The 25,562-nt window shown below is 38.9% G+C and overlaps 1 protein-coding gene across 21 annotated transcripts in view; it reads right to left on the reverse strand.

Moving 5' to 3' along the window:
* The window catches only part of NEK11 (NIMA related kinase 11), a 256,069-nt gene that overhangs the window by 211,129 nt on the left and 19,378 nt on the right, over positions 1 to 25,562 (reverse strand). For 14 of the 21 annotated variants that reach the window (XM_077865207.1, XM_077865212.1, XM_077865209.1 and 11 more), the window contains 2 exons: positions 13,748 to 13,828; positions 3,512 to 3,677 (listed from right to left, as the gene is read on the reverse strand). The exons of 2 other annotated variants lie outside the window; for them this stretch is intronic. In XM_077865207.1, the coding sequence (XP_077721333.1) occupies positions 3,512 to 3,677; positions 13,748 to 13,828 (247 nt within the window). The remainder of the gene's footprint in view (positions 1 to 3,511; positions 3,678 to 13,747; positions 13,829 to 25,562) is intronic. 5 more of the 21 variants (XM_077865206.1, XM_077865224.1, XM_077865205.1 and 2 more) reach the window with 1 other exon arrangement.

The following is a 25,562-nucleotide window of genomic DNA, read 5'->3' on the forward strand; positions in this document are numbered from 1 at the left end:
ATATATTTTTGTTTAGTTATGTCAACATAACTTTCCTGCTTTTGGTGAATAATTATATGTTCTCTCTCTACTGAAGATATGTGATCTCACGTATCCTCTTCTGCATCTATAAAGCTAATGCTCAGGTTTCTGGGGATGTCTTATCCTTGTCCAAAGGGAAAACTTTCAGGTAGTATCTCTTAGGTCTCCAGGGTAGTACATTGTTAGGTGAGCCAGCAAAATAAAGTAGGCCAAAATGCTTTTGACATATATAACAGGTAGAATGAGCCAATATTTTATTTCTTACCATTAGGGTTTGACAGAAATGAGGTGGGAGGCAGCTGGAAGTAAGTGATAAAGACTTCGTCAGGAAAAAAAATAAATTTCTGAGTGCTAATTTCTTTCTGACTCACTACGTGGGTCCATGATATAATACAAAAATGAATCAGAAAAAGATAAATCCCTTGTGGAAAGTCTGAGATAGTTTATACTATGTATAATAGGTGGAGTGCCAGGAGAAATAAAATGCTATAGGATGGAGGTCAGAGGGGCCAGGTGGGGAGAGATTTCCAGCCAGGCAATTATGGGAGTCTGTAAAGGAGGCATTTCTTCTGGACCTGGGAGGATGAACAGGATTTGAAGGAGGGCATTCTGAAAGGAAATGATCCAAGTACAGATGAAGAGGTGCGAAACTGCAGGACCGACAGGAAAGAGGAAGCAGTTCCATTTAGCCCTGGGTGGTGGGAGTGAGGAAGAAGAAAAGGACACCAATATTTTAAATACTGTCCCACTTTGGTAGTTCGGGAACTAGTTTCCATCAAAGATTTGGTTCAATCTTGACAAGAAGTTGTGAGAGTTCAGTTGGTTGCTTTTCATACTCATAATCTGATGTGATGTGCCCAAAGGGTTGAGTGATGGATGTAGCAGCCTCATGAACGCATTTATATATTTCAATCTTGCAAGGCCCCAAAATAAATTATAAAAGAGCAAACTTGGAGATAAAAAGACCAACTATTTCAATGGTGATGGCATTTTCCTATGAGGTGCAAGTTTGGCCATCTGCTATTTTCAATATTATTTTACCTCAATAAAAAGATGATAATGCCAGGCTTGTGCAAGTTAAGAACCAATTTAGGTCTGAAGATGAGAAATATCTCTGTTAACAACAAGAACCAGCAATCCGCCACGTCATTCCTTGGGAGTTGGGGAAGTGACAGCCTGACAGCTCAGCAGCAGTGTGGAGCCCTGGAAGCCCTACAGCGGTTCCCACGGGCCTGCCTGTGGTCATCACCATGGCAACGCCCCTCCTGAGACAGTAGCTCAGCCCTTGGAAACCACTAGAATTCAAAAATTATCACAAATGATTCTGGACTGGATCCTGCATGAGAAAAAACATACAGAAATTTCCTTTCTAAGGACATAAATAGGGCAAGTGGGCTATATTTGAAGATGGATGTGGATTAGATGGGTGGTTCTCAAACTTAGATGTGTTTTGGACTTGCCTAGTGGACTTGACAAAACAGAGATTGCTGAACTCCACCTCCAGAATTTCTGATTCAGTATGGCTGGGGTGGAATGCCCAAGTAATAGTGATGCAGCTGGCCTAGAATCACATTTTGACAAGCACTGGATTACATACCAGCATTGTTACAAGGTTCATTTCCTGATTTTGATCATCGTACCATGGTTATGGAAGACAATGTCCTCAGCCTTAAAAAATACAGCAGTATTTAGAACAAAGAGCCATCCTGTCTGCAACTTCCTCTCAAATGGTTCAGGAAAAAATATAGATAGATCAATGAATATATAGAATGATAAAGCAAATGTGGGAAAATTGTTAACAGCTGGCAAATATGTTCACTGTGATATTCTTACAACTTCTCTGGTACATTAAAATTATATTAAAATTTAAAAATTAAAAAAATAAAATAAAATAAAAATTTAAAAATAAGGCAAAAAAAGAAAATTCTAGCTTATCACCAAGACCTGTTCAATATAGTAGCTAGTAGCCATACGTGATTATTTATTTTTTTTTTTTTTATTTTTTTTTTTTTAAGATTTATTTATTTATTCATGATAGACATAGAGAGAGAGAAAGAGGCAGAGACACAGGAGGAGGGAGAAGCAGGCTCCATGTACCGGGAGCCTGATGTGGGATTCGATCCCGGGTCTCCAGGATCGCGCCCTGGGCCAAAGGCAGGCGCCAAACCGCTGCACCACCCAGGGATCCCTCATACGTGATTATTTAAAATCTCCTCCTGCCTCTCCTTTTTTGTGTCTCAAACACACAACTCCTTCTGGTCGTCCAAAGTTTCTGACCCAAACGGGCCTGTCTTCCATTCTAAGGAGCATCTTCCCTCTTTCCAGCATCCTTTCTTTCAGGCCCCCACAACATCCAGGTAATGAACTGACTAAACTCACTCTAAAGTATGAATAGCACCAAATTCCCTCAAAGTACATTTAGTTAAGATTAGCTCCCAGAATGTTCTGGAAGTTACTTTTTTGAGCAAGGTCATCTTCATGTATTCTCTGAGTCAGCCCTTAAAACTCCCCTCTTCCTACCCTCTCAGGAACAAGCATACAGATTCATAATACAGCTGCTCCTTATCTGTTTCCCTCTCTGGTACCTTCCCAAGCAGCTTCATACTCAGTTGGGGCTCAGTAAAATGCATAGCTATTATTTGCAGAGAACATGGAGTGGCAGGGAAAAATGCAAATACAGGAAGCCATAAATCACAGTTTGATAAATATGAAGAAAGATTTCCATGAGGAAAATGAGCCATATTTCCATTTCCAAATTTCCAGTGGGGAAAATAGGTATAGGCCAAGAACTCAAAGCACAAGAGATGGACCTCTGCTCTGTCCAGGCCTCTGTTACAGCATTTAAATGTCCATCTAAGCACTGGACCATTGTAGAAGGTTCGGGTGACTCTCCCCCCAAAATTATTCCCCCAAGAAGCATTCTCCTGCAGCAACTACTCCTTTATTGTAAGTGAGTTTGTCAGGGCACCTGGATGGCTCAGCAGTTGAGTGTCTGCTTTTGGCTCAGGTTGTAACCCCAGGGTCTTGGGATCAAGTCCTGCATCAGGCTGCTTGCAGGGAGCCTGCTTCTCTCTCCCTGTGTCTCTGCCTCTCTCTCTCTCTCTCTCTCTCTCTCTGTGTCATGAATAAATAAACTCTTAGGGAAAAAAAAAGGAGTTCATCAATTACCTAGAGATTGTCATTCTTAGCTACAAGACACCATAACCCACGTTTTTATAGTTCAGCTAGTGGAGGCCTTTTTTTTTTTTTAAGTTTTTCTTTAAATTCAAGTTAGTTAATATATAGTGTAATATTGGTGTATAATATAGTGATTCAACACTTCCATACATCACCTGGTGCTCATCACAAAACATCCTTAATCCCAATCACCTATTTAACCTAGCTCCCCAACTTGTGATTCAATCACTGAACTTATGAGGTATCTCTTTGCAGGCAACTATATACTTTGAAACAGATTTTTACCAAGAATTCCAAAAGAGGAGAGTCTTACCTCGCAGTACTCCGTAATAATGCAGAAATTATCTTGCTCCACAAAGCTGGTGTAGAACTTGACAATAGCTGGATGGTCCAGCTTGGAAAGGAGCTGGGCCTCCACATTGGCCTGCACAGTCTCATTCGGATTAAGTTCTCCAACAGAGATTTTCTTCAGTACCTTTCTGCAGAAAAAAAAAAAAAAAAAAAAAAAAAAAAACCACCAAACCCAGAAAAACAAACAAACAAAAAAATTTAAATACATTTAAAGTTTAAACATAACAGCTATGTACAAGTGGTTTGGGGCCACCTAATTACTGTCCAGGCTATGACTTACTCATAGGTCTGGTATTGTCTGTTCTGACACTGTCTCCTGGGCCTGCTTGCCGATCCTGGTTACTGACACACCTGTAACTCTACAGACTTGGTCAAACAGGGCAAAGACTGAGCTCATTTTGAGCAACATTGCTGAGGTGGTTCCTCCTCTGTCTCTGTAGATGTCTTGGTTTCTCTTTTTCTTCCACATAGTGTCTCTGCTTCCATCTGTCTCTGTTTTATTTCTCACCTTATCTTTTTTCCTCTCCTTTTTTACTTCTCTCTATTCCTACCTTGGTATCTATCTCTGTTTTTTGTCTCTATCTCTCTGTCTCTGTGTGTGTGTGTATATATATATATATTTTTTTTTTATTTATAAATCTTTCAACTCTATGTCTTTCTCTCTTTACCTATGTCCTTCTCTCTCTCTCTCTCTCTGTGTGTGTGTGTGTATACACACTTCTCTCTCTCAACTCTAAAATTTTTCACATGTCTCAACTTAAAATCAATAGGGACAACCTAATATCAATAGGGACATTATCTATTTCCTTTTTTATTTTAAAGATTTTATTTATTTATTCATGAGACACACACACACACACACACACACACACACACACACACACAGAGGCAGAGACCAGGCAGAGGGAGAAGCAGGGTCCATGCAGGGAACCTGATGTGGGACTCCATCCCAAGTCTCCAGGATCAGGCTCTGGGCTGAAGGCACTAAACCACTGAGCATACTTTATATAGCATATATAGCATACTTTATTGCTATCGGTATTTAGGAGAAGGAAAAAAATCTATAAACACTGATAGAGAGGTATTTAGGATCTCAAGCATGTATAAATGGAAAAAGAACTCATTAAATTTCCAAATTATTAATTTTAAAACTGTGATAACTCAATGAGGAGTGGACCAAAACACTATTTCTTCCCATCTGAGGAAAAAATAGTCTGATGAACAAACCAATTATAGTACCACTGTAAACTAGATTGCTGGGGAAAAGCACTTTAGAGCACGAATTATGTGCGCAGACAGATTCTGCTGATTATAAGTGAATGTTAGCTATTCATTAAGGCAAGTTCTGCAGAACCCATACTAGAAAACATTTTGCAAAGATGTTCTTTAAGAGTTACAACGTATGCATGCTAATGAAATGTATTTATAGTAGAAACAGTCTTAATTGAAGGCCCTTCAACCAACTCAAAGATTAACCAGAGCTCTCTGGTTCTTTCTAACAGATGCTGATAGTTACCTTTGCCATAGAGAATGCCTGTGACTAGTATGTGCTCTCTGGTACATCCATTAACCTCTGCCCTTCCAGGCAAGGTGTGAGCTTACATGAGTCATTGTGCTTATTCCTGAACTTGATTATGCCAGTTGTGCTTGTTACCATAAATTTGTGATTTAGAGAAGACAAACTGATGAAGGACAAGTATGAGTGTTATCTTCGTGAGGAAAACTAAGTTAAGTGCTTGCCAAAAAACTTGATAGTGACAAGTTGCAAAAAAAAAAAAAAAAATTGCTGATAAGTGATTGACAAGATAGTGCCAAATAGGTGGTTTAAAAAATGTAAAACTTGGGATCTCTGAGTGGCTCAGCGGGTTTAGCACCTGCTTTTGGCCCAGAGCATGATCCTGGAGTCCTGGGATCGAGTCCCACGTCAGGCTCCCTGCATGGAGCCTGCTTCTCCCTCTGCCTGTGTCTCTCGTAAATAAGTAAATAAAATCTTTTTTTTAAAAAAAAGTAAAATTTGAGTATTCTGAATTCAGACTGAATTTTCATTCCATTTTAAACAAGGTTTACCCGGAAAACAACATATTATGAATGCAGTTTATGCAAAAAAGATGAAGGGACCTCTAAGCAGAAAACATTAGATGTTGGTTGTGCATCAAAAAATTGTAAAAAATGTACAATGATATGTTTTAAGTTGATATAAATGTTTCCATTATGTCATTTGATTTAAAATTTGTTTATTCTGTTTACCCAAGTACCAGCCCCAATCACATTGGATAGGAGAGCTCCTATCATTCTTAAAAACATAATCATACTATGAACTTTTCATTGATTCAAATAAGACTCTTCTCCTTACTTGTCTCATTGTGGAAGAAATTTCCTAAGGCAATACCAGAGATAGAGTCTTTTTGTCTGTTCAGACTCAGGGCCTCGAAGCTTAGATACTACAGTAAGCACTGTATTATGTAGTTTTTGCCCATTCCATTCCTCAGGGGCAAACATTTCATAAAAATTCTACGTTAGACCATCTGTCCTAGAAGCTGAGACACTATGTAGGAAAACTTAGAAAGTGTCCTTATTTTACCTGATTCATATCAAGTGCTGGATGACATTTGGCTCTTTTTCTTGATCAATAAATGCTTGGTGTTAAGCTTCCATTCTCCAAGATCTCATACGGAGAACCTTCTATTTCAAGAGAGCTGTTACTGGGAAATCAGTTTTCCTAAAACTTGAGTCCTTATAACACTTTATTCATTTTAAATGTTCTTCATGGTATTTCCATTATGAACTCATCCACCCCCACAAGACAACCACAGCAGGCACTGGCTGCATTAGGAAGGATGGCCCCGCACCAGGAGCCTTACAGGCCCTGCTCTGCCATTTACAGGAGTCTTTAACTAGGACTGCAATTTAGAAAGTTGGAACATTTGGTTCCCTTCCCCTAATGGGGTTTTCACATTGGTTTTGTTAGGTAATCAACACCTTGCCATGAAGTGTATTCTACAGAAATGCTGGCTTGGTAACATTTTCTCTAAGAAGACAGTTACAGCAAGAATTTAGTTAAAAGTGACCTCATGTTATTAAGAGTGGCATCCCAGACTGTTAGTGTAGTAAAAGGAGCTTGAAATGACATCTGCGGCTATGTTTTTCTGTAACTTCTGAAGATTAGCACACAGCAGGCAAAGCTCAGTGACATCTTCATAGTGCTTCTCCAGTAATTTACTGTGCCAGCTAACATGCAGTTGTAAAAGTCACAGTGGTTAAGCATGACAATAGAAAGCCTTACACAAACGTGTAATATTCTCTTGCTGTGAAGGAACAAATGTTATAAAAAGCTTAAATATACTTATTTTTCCTCATAAACATCAACTAGTGTGTAAGAGAGCAGGAGATTTTACATATAGTTACCGGAGTCCTGTCTGGCAGCCTGATGATAAAGCATAAAATCTCATTTGCCCACAGCTTAGCAGAGGAAGGTAGGGCTATTAAGACAGGTGATATCTACTATAATCATCTCTAGCTGACGCAGAGACCTTCTACTTTCCTTACCTAAAATCGTGTCACTGAACTGACAGAGGAAACTCTCACTGCATATCACTTAATATGAGATCAATATCAGCTGAAGACAGCATGGAACCTTACCAAATCAAGGACACCTTGTCACCTGCTTGGTGATTCTCAGCTTGTCCACTCTTAAATAACATGACAGATATTTATTTTATCAGAATCTCAACTGTTTGGGAGAAACTTTATGACAGAAGCAAAAAAAAAAAAAAAAACCAAAAAAAAAAAAAAAAAACACCACCACCAATAAACAACAAACAGGCATCCCTGCAGACTCACTCAATCTGCAAACTTTCTGTTCTTTTTCCCAAGTGGCATGCTTCTTTCTTCCTAGAATCAGCAGCAAACTGATAAACTTTGGAGAGTGATTCTGGAAACCTGGGTTAACTACCACTAACTTCATTCCCTTCAAATTCAGCCACTCATCATATAAATGAGGCAAATTATATTTTTGAGATGTTAAGCAGGGCTTCTTTTTCCCCAAATTTCCTCTTATTCTTTCAGGTGCCCCTCATTGAAGCAGCAGCATATGCTGCCTCAGGAAAAAGAGGACATCTCACAAACTACATAGAATAAGTCAAATTCCTGGCTTTTAAAAAAATTTTTATTTATTTATTCATGAGAGACATGGTGGGGGGGTGGGCAGAGATACAGGCAGAGGGAGAAGTAGGCTCCATGCAGGGAGCCCGACATGGGACTCAATCCCGGGTCTCCAGGATCAGGCCCCGGGCTGAAGGCAGTGCTAAACCGCTGGGCCACCGGAGCTGCCCAAATTCCAGGTTTTTTTTTATTTCAAAGGAGAGACCAAGGCTGGAGTAAAGGTATGGAAGAACACCTGGCTAGTCGCCGAGTACTTTCCCTACCTCCAGGTGAGAAAGATGCTCTGGACCTGATAAAGGGAAAGCTGGGTATTGCTGAGCCCTTAAAAACAGTTCATGTCTTCTAGGCTGGGTCCAGAGAGGAGGGTAAGAACAGAACTCCAAAATGGGCAGATGAGCCTGAGGGCAGAAGAACTGTGCACTCTTTCCAAAGTAGGGCATAGAAAAAAGAGCAGGACCCTCATTGTTTCTTATGTCCATCAAAGGGTAGGAGTGAGAAAAGGTCTTCAAGGAGCAAGGAAGCTGATGAGCCAAAGAGAGTTTTGGAATCTTCTGTATCCCAGTGAGCATGAAGAGCAGCAGAATGACATCCCATGCAGCTACAACCATCTAGTGAGGGCTAATCAACTGGTAGTGGTGAAAGTATTTGCAGTTAGTCTAGAGATAACTAGCTGTGGTCCCTTCCCTTGTGATTTAACCATCAACCAACCTGCATCACATGCATTTTGTAAGCACTAACTCTGTGTCTATGGTATAGCAGGCACTGGAGATTTACAGGCCCTGCTCTTGTGTCTACTGGGGAAGACAAATATTAAACAAATAGAAAAATATACCTGAGTGTTCAAAAATACATATATTTTTTAAAACTTTAAATCGAGATGAATGCTATAACGTTGGGGTAAATGACATCTGAGGCTCTCCTTATTCAAGGTGTTATGTCTTATGTCTCTTTAATATGACCATCACCTACTGCAGCCACTGAGGGCAGAGCCAAAGGAAATAGATTTCGACCTCAGCTTAGGTGAGGGTAGTTTTCTCTTTACTGTTTGCTTTTCTGTTGATTCAATATTCACCTGTTTAACAAAGAGAGAATATTAAATCTGCTCAAGACTTTTTGGGGAGGGAGACTGGTTGATTAACTTATTGATTGATGGATTGCTTTATATTTTAATCCCAGGTAGTTACATAAATCTGCTCAGGCCTTTTAATAGAATTTCATCCATCTAGCAAGGCAGCAATTATGTTAATCTTCTTTCTTAACTGGTAAGCTCTCATCTTTTCTAATTTATAAGGAAATATAGTGTCCTTATATACAATTTTTAAACAAAAAATATTACCCACAATTCACCATAGAGATAATCAGCATTAATAATTTTGTGTATTTCCTCCCCATATTTTTGCTACACAGTTTTTTTTAATAGCAGACGGCAAATAGTTTGCACAATTTGCCTGCTGCTATTTTCACGAGACATTATCATAACAGAAACCTGTCATTTGTGGCTACCCTGCATCTTTAGACAGCATCCCTTTATTGCAATAGATTCCTGGACTATTGGTCCTGTCTTCCTCACATAGATAAAAAACACACAAAAACTGACAAGGAAACAAACCCTACATTTCCCACCTCCCTTGAGTTGGGTTATCAGGTGTGACCTACATTCCGCCAGTAAGCTGCACCCACCCGGAACTTTGCTTTGGGTGTGAGCCAGGTAAAGAAACAGGCTGGGCACAGGGTCTCCCTTTTGTTAACACAGGTGTCATAAGAAACAGCATGGCCCTAAAGGAAGAGACAGCAAGCCACATCAGTGGCATGGTTCTGGCTAATACTCCTGGACATTTAGCTGTTAGCTTGCTCCCCAGCCCTCCTGCTGCTGCTATGAGCTGTTTTCTGGAATAAATCCTTTTCTGCTTAAACCTCAGAAGGTGGCTGCTCTTATCTGTACCTGGGAGTCCTGACCAGTGCGATAGGCACATTCATGTGTTACTACAAATCACTGTAAACACTTTGGGGTCATGAAAACTGAACAACCAAAATGTTGACTCACTTAAACTAGCTTTTATTTACTGATTCAAGTCTTAAAATGTAGACTCCTCTAAGAGATTTAAGGCCACAGTATTTCTTACTCTTTTAGGGGTAGAAATATGATGAGAGTATAAAACATCCTTTTTAAAGTTATTTTATACTCTTTAATATAGTGTATAAAAAGGACAAAAAATATATAGTGGCAGAAAGTGATACTGATTCAAAAAAGTGGTACATTGGTTAAAAAATGGAAACACCAAGAACTAAAGTTACCTAAAGGAGTAGCTGAGGGCAGCCCTGGTGGCTCAGTGGTTTAGCGCCGCCTTCAGTCCAGGGCGTGATCCTGGAGACCTGCGATCGAGTCCCACGTCAGGCTCCTTGCGTGGAGCCTGCTTCTCCCTCTGCCTGTGTCTCTGCCTCTGTGTGTGTGTGTGTGTGTGTGTGTGTGTGTGTGTGTCTCATGAATAAATAAATTAAAAAAAAAACTTACCTTAAAAGAAAAAAAATAAAGATTTAAAAAAAAAGGAGTAGCTGAAAAAAAATTTGTAGAAGCTACTGGAGAGTACACCAGGATGGAATTTTATTTTATTGCAGTTGTTTATTCTCTCAGCAATTAAAAGAGTATACTTTAACATCTGTGTCCAGAGGAAAAAAACAAACTTCTTTACAGGTCACCATCATATGCCATAATCTATGAGCTGCTTTTGTTTTTAACCATTAAATTCCTGATCCCAGCTCATTTGGGGGCTAGAACTCTCTGATTCACCTGGTCTTTTCCTCTCCACCCCTGATCACAAGCAGTAGCAGAGTTTTGGGGGCTAAAATGGCACAATGGTGTAGTGCAAGTGCCCATGGTAGACATCAATACTGAGGAGCAGAGCCTGATTTCAGACTTTAAACAAGGCCCTGGGGAAGCCACTACCAAATACCTTAAGATAGGAAATTCACAGTTCTGTTACATGACCAGCTATTGACCTCCTTCTGTATGTCAAAACATCATGCCATACCCTGGGGATATAAGGATAAGAAAGATAAACCTCTTGCCCTGGAAGAGAGCTCAGTCCCATGGGAGAGGCCAACAAGTACAAAATAGTTGAACAATTTCATGATAAATGCTATAATAAAGCCTAGTGTCAGGAGGGGATCCCTAATTGTTCCTTGAGGAGAAAAGAAAAAGCAAAATCTCTAACTAGCACATCCCAGGATGTTCACTTTTGCACCTGCAAACTACTTTGTACTATGCGGAATTAGTCTGTCTCTAGGTAGATCCCAAGTAACAAAAGAAATGAACTTCCCTTCTTAACTATTTGCCCTATGTATATCAACACCCAGGAGAGGAATGTCCTTATCTGCATCATTAAAATAGTTTATGGAAGTTAATAAGTATGTGAGTTTTTTTTAAGAGAACTACTTGCAAAAACTTAATTTCTGTATCTATGTATCATTCTTTAGATACTACGCATGCACACACACATACAACCAGAGTATGTATTATGGAATGTGGAATGAAAATGTAGGGATACTTCTTAAAAGATCTATAAGACTAACAGGCTCATAAGCCACTCTTTTCTTCCTTCCTCCTCACTGATCTATCCTCAGTTTTTATCCAAATATGTTTTATATAATAAGATTGCAAAAGTAAATGTGAGGCATCGTCCCATTAAGCCATGCTCTGCTCTAGAGGACTCTCTTAGTTTGGGGTCCCCAGGAAACACACCCTGAGACAAAGATTTGTGTACAAGTGTTAAATGAAGCAGCTAGAAGGAGTGGGGAAGCTGATCAAGGACATATTACCACATTGGTCACCACTATGGGCAACTGGACCTTAATTCTGTGAAGGAACCCTGGAAGCTAGTGTGGAATAAGCACCTCTGGGTCTCCCTGCTATTTTCTGTGAGAAAGACAAAATACTCCCTAATAGTATTAACTCCCCCACTCTCTCACCCTGCCAGAGCACGAGCCCTAATGGCCAGATAGAGGCCTTAGGCACCACTGCAGGTGCTGGCAGTTGAAGACTGGCTCCATGCACAGGAAACACTAACTACCCAAGGGATATGGATAGGGCACCAAGCCTATCTTCCACAGGCATAAAAATATTTCCTCCATTTTAAATTCTGGTCGATTTTATCTATATCCTAAAGATGGCTAAGATGTAGTGATTCCTACAAAGTTAAGTGTCTTTAGTAGTGAATAATGAAACCGAAAACCAATTATAACCTATAGCTAAATTCCATTTCCTAAGCTTTTCAAGACTAATTTCATTTACAAACACATTAACAGTGTATAGGAGTATTGCATACAGATGACAAGCAAAGAATAAATAATTAATAATAACCAATAATACAGACAATAAACAAAGAAAAAACAAATAAGAGTAGAATTATTTCAGACATATTAGTTTAGCAAATATGCTACCCTGGCTCCTATCTAGATGATATTGTCGTTTGTGGTGACAACTTCCATGCTGTGTTTCAATGCTGGTACCATAACAAATTATGCAAGTTGCCATTTATTTTTAAGGAGTAGAAAAGACTAAACAGAGATTTTAGGAGTGGGAGGTTTGAAGACAAATATGGCCCAAATAAAAAATTTCTAATAATTATGTGAATTCAATGACGTTTCCCATCTGTATAAATTTTTTTAAAAGAAGAAGTGGCTTGAGCATGTGTTTCAAGGCTGGAAACAGCACTGGTGCTCACTCTACCTTCTCTGCAGAGAATCTCTGGTGTCAGTGCAAGAATAGAACTGCCTTCAGGATGTGTCTTTTCCAGAGGACTCCTTACAAGTCACATAATAAAATGTCTAACTGCTTTGCCCTTCTTCCAGGGGCTTTCTTTTCTCCTGAGCAGAGTTTATAGCCAAGCCAAGAAATCCATGAGTATTAATTAATCAGGTAACTACAAAAGCCAGCATTTGTTTTGGCCCTGCTGAGAAAGCCTGTGTTTGTGGATTCACTACAATGTGTCTATTTCCTCCCACATTTCTAAACCACAGCCTGCATAAAAGCTGCTGAGAATGTCTCACGAAAAACTTCATTGAGAACAAATCACCCTTTAGTCTCATTTTAATAAAAAAATGAGTGGATGCCCTTCTTGGTGGACAGCTTTCTGGAGCTTCTTTCTATAGACTCCAAAAGTACTCCTTACAACCAGGGACGTATTTTTATTTTTTAAAGATTTTTCTTTTTTTATTTATTCATGAGACACACAGAGAAAGGCAGAGACACCGGCAGAGGGAGAAGCAGACTCCATACAGGGAGCCCAACGTGGGACTCAATCCTGGGTCTCCAGGATCACACCTTGGGCTGAAGGTGGCGCTAAACCGCTGAGCCACCGGGGCTGCCCAACAACCAGGGGTGTATTAGGTTCAATTCTAATACTAGATTCAATTTCCCCCTCTCAAAGCCAGTTATGGTTCCTCTTCTCCCTTTTCCTTCTCCCCTATACCTCAATACAAGTGGTCAGGCCATTCTATTTTTCTTATTTATACAGATGAGCCAAGTCATTGAATATTATGGTTTGATTATTTTAAGAGACACTAATGACTGTCTACCCATCTCCCCACACCTCCACCATCATATGCTGTGAAGAGGAGGACAGCGGCACCTGGGTGGCTCAGTTTTGAGCATCTGCCTTTGGCTCAGGTTGTGATTTCTGGGGTCCTGGGATGGAGTCCCACATGAAGCTCCCCATAGGGAGTCTGCCCCGACAACATGGCATTTGTTTAAATAATCTGAAAATGTAATTTTGTCATTAATTCAAAATTCCCAAATGTCAAAATTTTTAGGAGTTATTGAAAAGTACCAGGATTCAAAATGATTAACATTTCATCAGTGTTCTCTTCTTTCCCTTGGGTAGAGATATAGGAGCTAATAGAGCAAATAGGAGCAATCTAAAATGAGGAGAAAGAAGGGAAAGAATGAAGTAAAGAGCATGAATAATTAAGCAAAAAAACCCACAAAATATATCAATCACTGAAGTGAGAAAGACAAAAAAAAAATTCCTAAAATTCTGGCCTCCTCTCTCTTTCTTCTCCCACCAAATTATGAAAACATACTTCCATACATAGTAATATGTATGCTTTTTTCCATAATTCCCTAGAGATACAAATGAGAGAAAAAATTATTAATATAAGGAATTACTTTGTTTTACACAGTCCGAAGCCTCCAACTTAAGAAATTAAGAATGAAGTCATTAGGTGTTAGAAGCACAAGGTTGATCATTACAATTGTCAAAAGAAGGAAAACAAAGTTCCAAGAACTATAGATGACACATATTCATATTGATGACATTTATGAGACACTTATCTGAAAGTCTTTCTAGACCTCTCCAAGGCTAAGTTAGGGGTCTTTCCTCTAACCTTTCACTGCATCCTGTGACAACATCTATTCTCATATAAGCTCTTTTACTGGACTGCAGGCACCTTAAGGGTCAGGGTCACACTTTATTCACCATAGAACTCCCAGCACCTGGCAGTGGCTAATGTGTTTGAATGGGACTAAGCTTGCATACTACTCACCCTTCAAAGTTCAGCTTGCTCATTACCTCCACCATCAAAAGTGTAACTTTCACAATTATGTACTTTTATGCCTTTCTGTTCATCTCCACTCCCAGACTGAGAACAATTAGAGTTCATTCATTTCTGTATCCCCAGTGTCTAGCACAATTCTTGACACATAGTGGATGTTCCATAAATGTTTGACTAGTATCAAAATCAACAACACATGAAGTACTGTTGCAAAGGTAATGGGGATCACATCTCCTATACATGATTTTGCCCTGTATGGAGATATATCTGTTTGTATACTGGGCATCAGTCAGAAAGTGGAAGTTTATAAAAGTCTGCTTCCTAGCATATTTGCTTAACAGCCCTTATCTGGAAGCTGACTTACTTAAGGAAGCTGATCATAACATTAGTATTGACAAAGAAAAATGGCAACCTGGAAAATAATTTTGCACAGATATTTCACATTATCTCAGAAATGATAACACCTGCTGCGATGACCTGGCTCAAGAGAAGCACAAAGCTACCCAGTTTTCCATATCCTGTCCCCTTATTCAATTTCTTTCCCAATTTTGGAATGGGTTTTGTGTACGTATAGAATTTTAAAGCTAGACAAGGACTTCCCAGAGCAGACCAATTAAAGCACCTCAACCTATTAAGGATTTGAGAAGTATTTATCCAAGATTATATAGCATATTACAACAGAGCCACATTTACCTCTTGAAAGAGGAAAGACTACCAATTTCAAAGAACCAACTTTTGTCTTCAAATTTAACAGCTTCCCCTCTCTTGCTTCATTATGAAAATCTTCAGTATCTACTATTAAGACAGTCTACAACTTTTTCATTCCTCAAACCATTTGTCAAAGAACAAGAACTCCTGTTACCTACTCTTTTATTCCCCTCCTTAGCATTAGAGAAAAAGGGAAAAACAAAACCCAAGAGCCTCTTCATAGTGACTGGAGTAATGGTCTTGCTCTTGATGAGATACCTAATAAGGTTACGTCTGTTTTTCATTAATTGTCATTTGAATGTTATAGACAATCTTACCAATAGTTGGGAGTCTCTGCCACTTACAGAACCCCAGATTTGGACTGAGATGGGATGAGATCATGCAGAAGAGTCAGACAGTGTTTTTCAAAACTTACCTTTCCTAGAAAAGTGGTGAAATCTACATTTTTGAGGCCCTATGGGGTAATTTGTTTGTGCGAGGGAGCCAGTTTTCAAAAAGTTCAATTGCACAATATCACTTGATTCAAAATTGTTAAAAGATGGAGTAGCAATATGCTCTAAAAACAAAAATAAATACTGGTAACATAAGGCTATCCAATAATTACCCATTCACTCTATCACATTTAGTACACTAAGTACTGAGCTTAGAGGAAAGATTCTGTTTATCGTCAGCAACGAAATTAAGGAGCATGACAATGTCAGCAAGGATGTGAAGGAATAATTTACCATAGATAATCAGGTTAGCTTTTGTTATGGTTGTTATATGCTCCAAATTTACAATTAATCTTAGGTTAATATTCAAAATGCAATATTCTAATGCATTTTTCATGTCAGGTTTTTATTTTGAACATGACAGAAAAATACTAGAATTGTGGATTTCAATGAGATGATCAGATGTAATGCCAAGTCTACCATGAAATCAAGATACAGCAACAAACTGAATTTTAAAAGGCAACAAAAACTGATTAGCTCCATTTTCTTGACTGGGTAAAACCAACATAGGATAAACCCTGTATAAAATAAAATTAAATTATGATCAAGGCAAGAAGAAAGTTGGTGCTCCAAGAATAAAATGAAAAAGTAATCTAGGATTTTAGTGAAATAAAGTCCCCTAATTTTATTTATAGCAGGTGCTGGTTGGCTGCAAGTTAACACTGAGACAGCCAAAATTGCAAAAAGTCTGTATTTCTAAATTTCTATCCATTTCATCATCATGGTAATCGTAATATATGGACTTAAGTTAAAACTCTAACTATAGCTAGCATAAAGCAGATTACTATATTTAAGATGGAAAGGGAGGAAAATGAAGCTCTGTATTAGCATACTGCCATTAGCAAGCATAAGCAACTGATTCTAGGTCTTACATTTTTGCTGAGTAGTGTCTATGTAAAAAAAAAAAAAATCTGTTTTTATGCACCAGAAAGCCAAGGCTTAATCTACCAACAGAGCCCAAATTAGAATCCACTACTAGGAAGGATCTGGTTTCCCTGAATGACAGCTCATGGATGTAGTCATTGATTTGCAATGAACAAAAAAGTCACAGGTGGCTGTGTGTAAGAAGAGATGGGGACACATGGTTAGCCTGGCTCTGGTTATACAAGTCTTCATATTTCCAAGTCAAGAGGGTGGACGGGAGCCTGGCTAAATAAAGTGCTTCAGAACTTTTGTGCTTGCTGCATCTCCCGGAGATGGCTGTGCAGAGTTTGTCCCACCTGCTAAAGGAGTCCACAGGAACTCCGCACAGGAGACCACCTCCTCAGGTCAGAGCACAGAGCTAGAAACAGTTTTAGACATAGTTTTCCACCAGCACCATTTCTAGAGACTCTGAATCTCTAGAATTTATTTAAGGATAAATCCAAGTGTTAAGTTCACACGATGAAAGAAAAATCTGTTAGATTCATAAAGTGTGATATCTGAAGAAGCCTCCAAGGGACACAAGATCCTAGAGTCATGCTTCTCACATTTTACCATGCATACAAATCACCAGGGAATCTGTTCCAATACAGGTCTAGGGTAGGCCTGAGACTGCACATTGCTAACAAGGTCCCAGGTGATGCTCTCTATGTTGCCTGTCCAGGGAGCATAATTTGAGTACTAAGGTTTAGAGTTGGTAGGAGTCCAGAAGACTGTCAGGGTTGAGTGTTGAAGAGCCACAGAGTTCTCTAGAGGCTTGGGGATAGGGTGGGTTTGAAGAGCAGCAAAAATGAGAGGATACATGTTCCCCTCCCACCCCATGATGCATGATTTCCCTCCCACCTCATTGGACAACAAAGGTTTGGAGACTGCTGCTGGTCCGGACCCCTCACTTTACAGATAAGGACATTGGAACACAGAGAGGCTGAGAGACTTGACTACACACCCTCCAGAGAATATACCATAGCCAACACCAAGATGATCCCCAAAGGCCAAAAGCCAGTTTTAAAACATTGTTAGCAAAATCTCCTACATTTTTGGCCCACATTCTAAAGCTGCAGTTTGCACTGGTTTTCTCTTGTGTTCCCGCTAGTGATAAGGTACAGCTGTCCACTGGCCCTTTGAATGTATCTTGTTACATGATCTATTACTTTAATGTATTTATACTCAGCCTCATTCCACAAAGAATTGGACATAACTTACATAATAAAATAGAAAACTGAGACAAGCAAGAGGAGGTAGAACTAAGAAATAGATATACTGACCAAAAATTGTTGTTAGAGTTGAATTTCAAATTTAATTCCAAACTTCCTAGAAAGTATGATGACTACTATTACTATTACTATTGTTGCTGATATGGATGGTGATGTCATAGATGCAAATCTTGCCCACACAAGAGGGTATTTCAATCTCCTGATCCTTTGTGACATAAGCCAGTTTTCATTTTAGACACATAGCAGTGGAGGTGTCCCCCAGGAGGATATCAACGATTCTTTTAAATAGAACTAACTCAGAAACAGAATTCCAACTTACATATGGAATAATGCAGTTTTATGTCTAATTTAAGAAAAGCTTCTCAACTCATACCTTAATTCCAGTTTCTATATTTGGTATATGTGTATAAAGCACCTGCACTGTGCAAGATACTCTACTTGTCCAAGGCATAGCTCTGCCTTTGAGGGGTTTGCAATCCAGTGAGAGGGAAGACAAATAATTAGAAGTTATAAGAAAGCAGCATGTACCTTCAAAGGATGAAATAAGTATCCTAAAAAGAGAACCACCAGCCAAGATATGAGATAATAATAAGAAAACATCAAACTACTAAAATAGTGATACTGGTGTTAATTATGATGATATCAAGTGCCATATAAGAACCAATTATTTGGCCCCCTGTATTGATACTATTATAATCCTCACTTTTGAAATGAAGAAACTAAGATATAGAGAGGTTAAGACCTTCATTTAAAGACATGAAGTCAATTAAGTGGCAAACCACACCCAGTAATAATGAAACTGAGACCCCACTTCTAAATCCTGGGCACATCCCCACTATAGGATCCCACCTTCTGAATTTACAAAGTCAGACCCAAATGAACTACAACTGAGAACACAACTCAAAGATATATTCTCTGCACCACGGTTGATAACCTGAATAACCAGGAAAAAAGGGAGAGGTGCCCTCCTGTACCCCAACCTCTGCAAAGTACATGTTCCAATTTTCATGACAAGAATATTTCAGGAATTGTAGACCATGAAGACTGACATGAATCTCTGGCAAAGTTGAAGAATTGATGATTAAACAGATGGCTTGTGAGCATTTAGAACATGAAGCAGCAGCCAGCAGGGACTCACATGGGTTATGGAAAATAAGCCACATTAAATTAACCTAATTTATTTTTGCGAGAGGGTTATTTGATTGGTTGATGAGAGAGAAGCAATCAGTCATGGTATATCATGATTTCAGCCCATCTGATGAAGTCATGTTAACAGATGTCAACGAGAAGAGTGTTGTGATATCCTTTTAATATGGGAGATAAGGAATCTTCATGTGGATTCATGGCCGGTTGAACAAGCAGACTAATCATGCTGGAGTCTTGGGTCTCAGGCCACTTTGCAGATGTTCCCTCTTATAATGCTATCAGGATCCATCCCTAACAATATCTTCACCAACATTTTATTAATAGCTTGGATGAAGATCCAAAAAGATATATTTGCCAAGTTTGTGGAAGTCACAAAGCCAGGGAGCATAATCAATAGACACAGACAGTCAATTTTTCAAAGTAATTGAAGAAGCTGAAATGTGAGCTAAAACCATCTAAGTTAAATTTTGCAAGACTAAACCTTAAGTTCCATAGTTACAGGTGGGGAAATTAAATTTCCAAATCTAAGATGAGTGAAACCTGGCTTAAGATTAGAATGGCTGACCATTCTGTCGGGAGGAGAATAGCTGACCTCAAGATTCAATATGAGACAATATGATGTGATTGCTAAGAGATCCTGAGATTCCAAGCTGATCATGAAATGTATGAAAAGTTGTAGTATCAATATACTTGGTTCCATCAGGCCTGGAAAATTTATTTCAAAAGGAATATTGTCACCCAAGTCAGCCCAAGGAACGATGATTAAGATGTTTAGGGGGTGCTCAAACCACAGGTTACCCAAGGAACAGAGAAATGAGAAGGGCAGAGCTAATATATGTTGAGCAATAACTTATAAAAATGCTGTGTTAATATTTATATTTAATATTTTTAACCATATAGTATAGACTGATAATTTAAGTAATTATCCAAAGTAAGTGGAGGGGCATCTGTCTTTGGCTCAGGTTGTGGTCTCAGGGTCCTGGGATTGAGCCCCACATTGAGCTCCCTGCTCAGTGGGGAGCCTGCTTCTTCGTCTCTCTCTGCCCCTCCCATCTGCTCACGCCCTCTCTCACTCCCTCTCCCAAATAAATAAATAATCTTTAAAAAAGATATGAATGCAGAAGAGTCTGACTTAAAGCCAAGACGCTATTTCATTATTAATTGAACCTCTATCTAGTAGTTAAGACACTGATAACATTGAGAGCAGATTAGACTAAGAAGGGACTAGATAACAATGTCACACAGTTCATGTACATGCCAGGGTTTCATGCCTTCACTCATTTTATTTTGCTGCCTCTGTCTACCAGATTCATATTCATCCTGTGAGATTTGGCCCCTATGCTCTGTCTTCTACAATGTTTTCTCCATTCCATAAAAGTGGGATAAGTGTATCTCCATCTAATCTGCAAGGGGTTGAAAGTGCCTCTTTGCATCCTTGTTGACATTAGTCTGTAAACTCTTCGAAAGCAAGAGCCATGTACAATTTGTTTTTATTTTTTCTACATAGCAGCTTTATTGAGATATAATTTATCCACAATAAAATTCACTTTTAAAGTGTACAATTCAGTGGTTTTTAGTAGTATACTCCCATAGGTTTGCAATCATCACCACCATCTCAGTTTAGAACATTTTCATCATCATCTTTTTATGGACTAAATTTTTTGTTCCCTGCCCTCCATATTTATATGTTGAAGTCTCAACTCTCAACACTTCAGAATATAATTAGTTATTTGGAAAGAAAGTCCTTAAAGGGATGATAAAGTTAAGCTGAGGCCATTAGGATGGGGCCCTAGTCCAGTATGACTGGTGTCTTTATAAGAGAAATACACTACGGGCTCACGCAGGAGCACGCACATACGACAGAAAGGCCATGTGAAGCAGAGCAAGAAGGTATCCAGCTACAAGCCAAAGAGAGGGATCTCTGAGGAAACCTTGATCTTGGACTTCCAGCCTCCAGAACTGAAAGAGAACACATTTCTATTGTTTAAGCAACACAGTCTGTGGTTTTATGTAATGGCAGTCCTAGAAAAATAATATAATCCCCAAAGAAACTTCTTACCCATTAGCAGTCACTCCCCATTCCTACAGCCCACTGTTGTTGGCAATCACTAACCTGTGATTTCTGTCTTTGTGGATTTGCCTATTCTGGATATTTTATATAAATGGATCATACAATATGTGAATATGTGTTCTTTTGTGACTGGCTTCTTTCACTTAGAATGTTTTCAAGGTTCATCCATGTTGGCCTTTTCATGGCCAAAATATATTCCATTGTATAGAGATACAGATATTTACTCACACACACACACACACACACACACACACACACACACACTTTTGGCTACAATGAATAATACTGCTAAGTACTTGTGTACAAGGTTTTGTGTTGACATGTTTTCCTTTGGGTGTACATCTAGAAGTAAGATTGCTACCAATGATTAGAAGGGCCAGTGCTTGGTTTAATATTCTGCTGTCATTGGCTTGAAATTCTTATTAATTTTTAACAAAGGGGACTGTATTTTCATTCTGTACTAGGCCCCATAAATTATGTAGCCAGTCCTGCCTCTTATTCAAGCATAAACACTATTTACAGTCAACTCTTGCTAAACTAACCAATCTCCTTCTTGGTCATCAGGTCAATTTTACTTTTACATATTTGGTAAAGCAAGGGAAGCCTGCCAATCCTCTATGTGTCTATCACTGCCATAAATATTCTTAATATGGAAGGGATGATTACAGAGGAAGAAGAGGCCATAGGAACATTAAAAGGAACTGAAACATCTTTTCTGTTGAAGCAAATCAGGTAGTCAGAGCAATCAAACACCAGTGAGGCCACTTAAAAATTAACTCTAGAGTCAATAGAAAAAGCCAACCAGATGGGAATTAACTATATGCCTACTTTGATAAAAGTGCTATTTGACACATATACCTCACATCATGTGGACAGATCTTAATTTGGTTCAGTTCCTGAAAGGACTATATGGAAAAATTAAATGCACACTGACAGAGCTTCAGTGAGTAATAAGACTCTCTAATGGGATTTTTATTACATCTTAAAATCAGGTTTATTTCTTGTGGATTACACTTCTATAATTCTAATTTATGTCAGGGAAATAACAACTATTAAGTCATAATGGTTTTACCCTCTTTAAGAATGTATGTAAGAAACAAAATTAATGTATAAAATAAAATTTCCTCTTGTATTTGAAACTCCAGCTCCAGGAAAACTACTCTGAAATAGAACTGAAGCAACTCATGGTAGTTTCAATGAACTAAAATACATTTTCATAGGAACCAAGAAAAATAATGCTTCTTAAAATACACTGAAAATACATCTTCACTGTCAATTAAAGGTTCTCCTGAACTAGAGATTAGTAATACCTTGTAGTTTATCTAGAATTTTTTTAAAAGCCATTTCAATTGAGTCATCCTTATAGAACTACTGAACAATCAAACAAAGCAATGCTGTTGAAGTACTTTTTCTTTTTAATACTATTATTAATGAGAAACAATATAAAAAGACAAATTTCTGGGATTTCCTGGATCAACTTTGATCAATTTTATTCTCATAGAAAATTCAGACAAATTAAAATTTAAAACTTCATCTTTAAACAATGAGAATGCGTTTTTAAAATGTAATGGTTAAATCCTTAGTGAAGATCCAAGAAATCTCACATTCGGTCTCAGTTTTCTAGCACACCTTAGATTTGAGCTAAGCACCTCTGCAACATCTCAGCTGTGCCCTGGGACAGCTCCTGTCACCCAAACAGACGTGTCTGTGAGGATCACGGGGTAAAGAGTACAACTGTCTTAGGATCTCAAGTTAGGGGTGACTTCCGTCTCTTGTCAATATTAGAGTAGAAGTTATTTAAGGGAGCTGAGATGGAAATTTCGAGACCTCAAGAGATGGTGATGAGACAATGGGTTTTATTTACATAAAATACAATGATAAACAATAGCTAGATATTATATCAACAGCTTTCAGACCTCTGAAGAGCAGATTCTTGTCTGAATGGCCCTAACCCGGGGCTGGTTTTGCTTTCTCTCAAATGGGGGACCAAGGACAGGAGAGGGTGGCTGCTTCTGCAGAGGGCATCTGTTCTGACCCTCTTTGTTATCTTCTCTCAAGAAAGAAACTAGGAGCCCTTGATGACTCAGCTCTACATCTGGATGTATAACAGCAAGCTTCTCTCTACCTCTACCAGAACTTTACATAGCACACTGCCATCATTTCTGATCAAGAGGGGCTTCACACTAGGGAGTTTCAAACACTGTACATTTTCCCTCACTGCAACACAAAGCCCATATTTCAAGAGAGGGGGCACCCATATCTCTGGGTAACAAGAATAATAAACAGCAGTCACTGCACATTAGATCCATCTGCTCCCCAAAAGAAACCATTAGTGAGGGTGTCTGAAGACCTTCAGGCCCCACCTGGAGGAATTTCCTGAGGGCCTCCATATCACTGACCTTGGCCAGGGAAAAACACACTAAGTAAGCTGGCTACTGAAGTAGAAACAAAAACTTTTCAGGCATCGAATAAATTTGAAGCCTGGAAAACTGAATGACCCTCTGAAAATTCCTAACTCCTGCCATATCTAGGGAGACTCTGTCTTCAAGGGCAGGAACAGGAACAGGGACAGCTGTCCCCTCTTGTCCCCCAGATCTCCCCATCCCACTTCCATGGCGTCAGAAGAAAACTTGAGCACCACTTCTCTCAACACACAGTCATCCTTATTCCCCTATAAAATGGCTCCAACTCTGCAGGAAAAGGAACTGAATAACACAAAGCATACTTGGTCTCTGTGCACTACTGCCCAGACACAGAAACATAAGCATATGGAAAAAGTTTGTGTCCTGCTGCTGGAAAAACAGAAGTATTAGTGATAGGTTTTGCTACAAAATTCCTTCCAATGATCTTTTGTCTTGGATGTTTTTGTCAGTTACTATTTACTATCATCTTAACACCAAACAATACAAACTATCTACTAGTATTTATCAGATAGACACACACCCACTCTCCCTATCCTCTTTCCCTTTTTATTTTTTCCATAGCACTGAATCACATGTTAGCATATGATTTTATTCATCGTCTCTCTTCACAGGCCCACCAGAATATCCCCTCCCTAAGAACATGATTTGGTTGTGTTTGCTGCTGTATTCCACGCCTAGGACAGCACCTGATATTGTTAGCAATCTACCCATTGACTAAAGGCTGAATGAAGGTGTTCACACTGTAGGTTACTTAAGGTAAAGACCACTTCCTAATTGTTACTGACTGAATGATTCTGTTGCAATAAGTACTTGGCTGATATAAACTAGCCCCCCCCCCCCTTTTTTTGCAGGGTCTGGAGTGATAGATCTTCAAATAAAAAAAAAAAAGAAAAAGTGATCCTTCACCACCCAGGGAACAGCAAGATGCCATGGCTCTATCTCCCAGGGGTGACATGGCCTGGCCCGTTTATTAAGATATCACCTTTACCTGAAGCTAGTCTTTCTGCTACAGTAGAAATAAGGCAAGTTTAACTAGCTTGGAGCAAGGAGGTGGCAGGGATAGGGTGCAATGCTGCCCAAGTGTACCTCTGATGGGTCATTTCAAACAGTGGTTTCACATATTAGGGGACAGTCATCAATCTAAATAATAAAGGCTCTCTCTGGGCCATTTTCAGCAATTCCATGTCTATCAAGTAGGCCCAGATGTCTTTCACTGAAAGAGTAACTCCTCTAGGTTTATCTTTTGCAACAGGGCTTATCCCTGATAAGTGGCCAAAATGGCCTTTTGTTCAGTGCTGCAGATTCATGAAGTGCTTCAAATGTTGACTGTTGACAAGAGCTCCAAGCCAGATTAAATTCTCTGTTGCATAGACAGTTGGGAAAAATGTTCCCCATACAGCTTTAAATGTATTTCCTATTTCTGGGCCGCCCCAACTGTAATACACTATAAATAAAATTTATATTCTGTAATTATCCTGTGAGAAACATAGTCACAATGCATTGTATTTTTGCATATTAAATTTTTTGGTGTTAAATTTACGTTTAAAACATACCCCATTTTTTGTTGCCCCGTTTTACACCATTTTATATTTAATAGACCTCAGAAGAATGGAAGTGACCCATATCTCTCTCAACCTCTAAGAGACCCTAATCCTTCTCACCTCATGGCCTTTCTAACAGAGGTGAGTTCACATCCTACTTTCAATCCAAATGTCATTCTCTGGAGGAAAATGATGGTAGCTGCTTCATCTCTTAGGCAGCTATTAACTAAATGCTTGTTGAGTGAAACCGCTCTTTGCCATTCTCATGGACAGTAGAATTAAGTTTGGCTAAATTTATGACTTTTTCTTTTGAGACAGAACACACATACATCCTTGTGGTATCCATAAAGTAGGAATGTTCATGTAATGTGAAGATAATAAGAAAAACCAAATCATGCCAGTTAAAATGGTCTGAGGAAATAAAGATTTCCCCAAATTTATTTCTCAGCCAACTTGTGCTTTTCCTAGAAAGAAATTAAAGGAAGAAATTAAAAGTATATTAGTGATCTATTTTTAGCCTCTTATTCATTTAACCAGTGAAATTAAAATATTGGAAGATTGTAATTAAATGAAGATGACATTATGGTCCCTATGGGAAATACTGCCGTGTATTAATAGTTGGTTTGCATGTTACATTACCACCATCTGCTGTTCATGACAATCAGTTTCAAAATAGTGACTTCCCTTCTGATTCCCTTTACTAAATCTTTTGTAAATTTAAATACTACATATGCTTACGACCACTAATTTCAGCATGTAGCCATGGTGTCCAATTTGGGTAGTATTTC

Source organism: Canis aureus, chromosome 22 (genome assembly GCF_053574225.1).
Source record: "Canis aureus isolate CA01 chromosome 22, VMU_Caureus_v.1.0, whole genome shotgun sequence".
Lineage (NCBI taxonomy): Eukaryota > Metazoa > Chordata > Mammalia > Carnivora > Canidae > Canis > Canis aureus.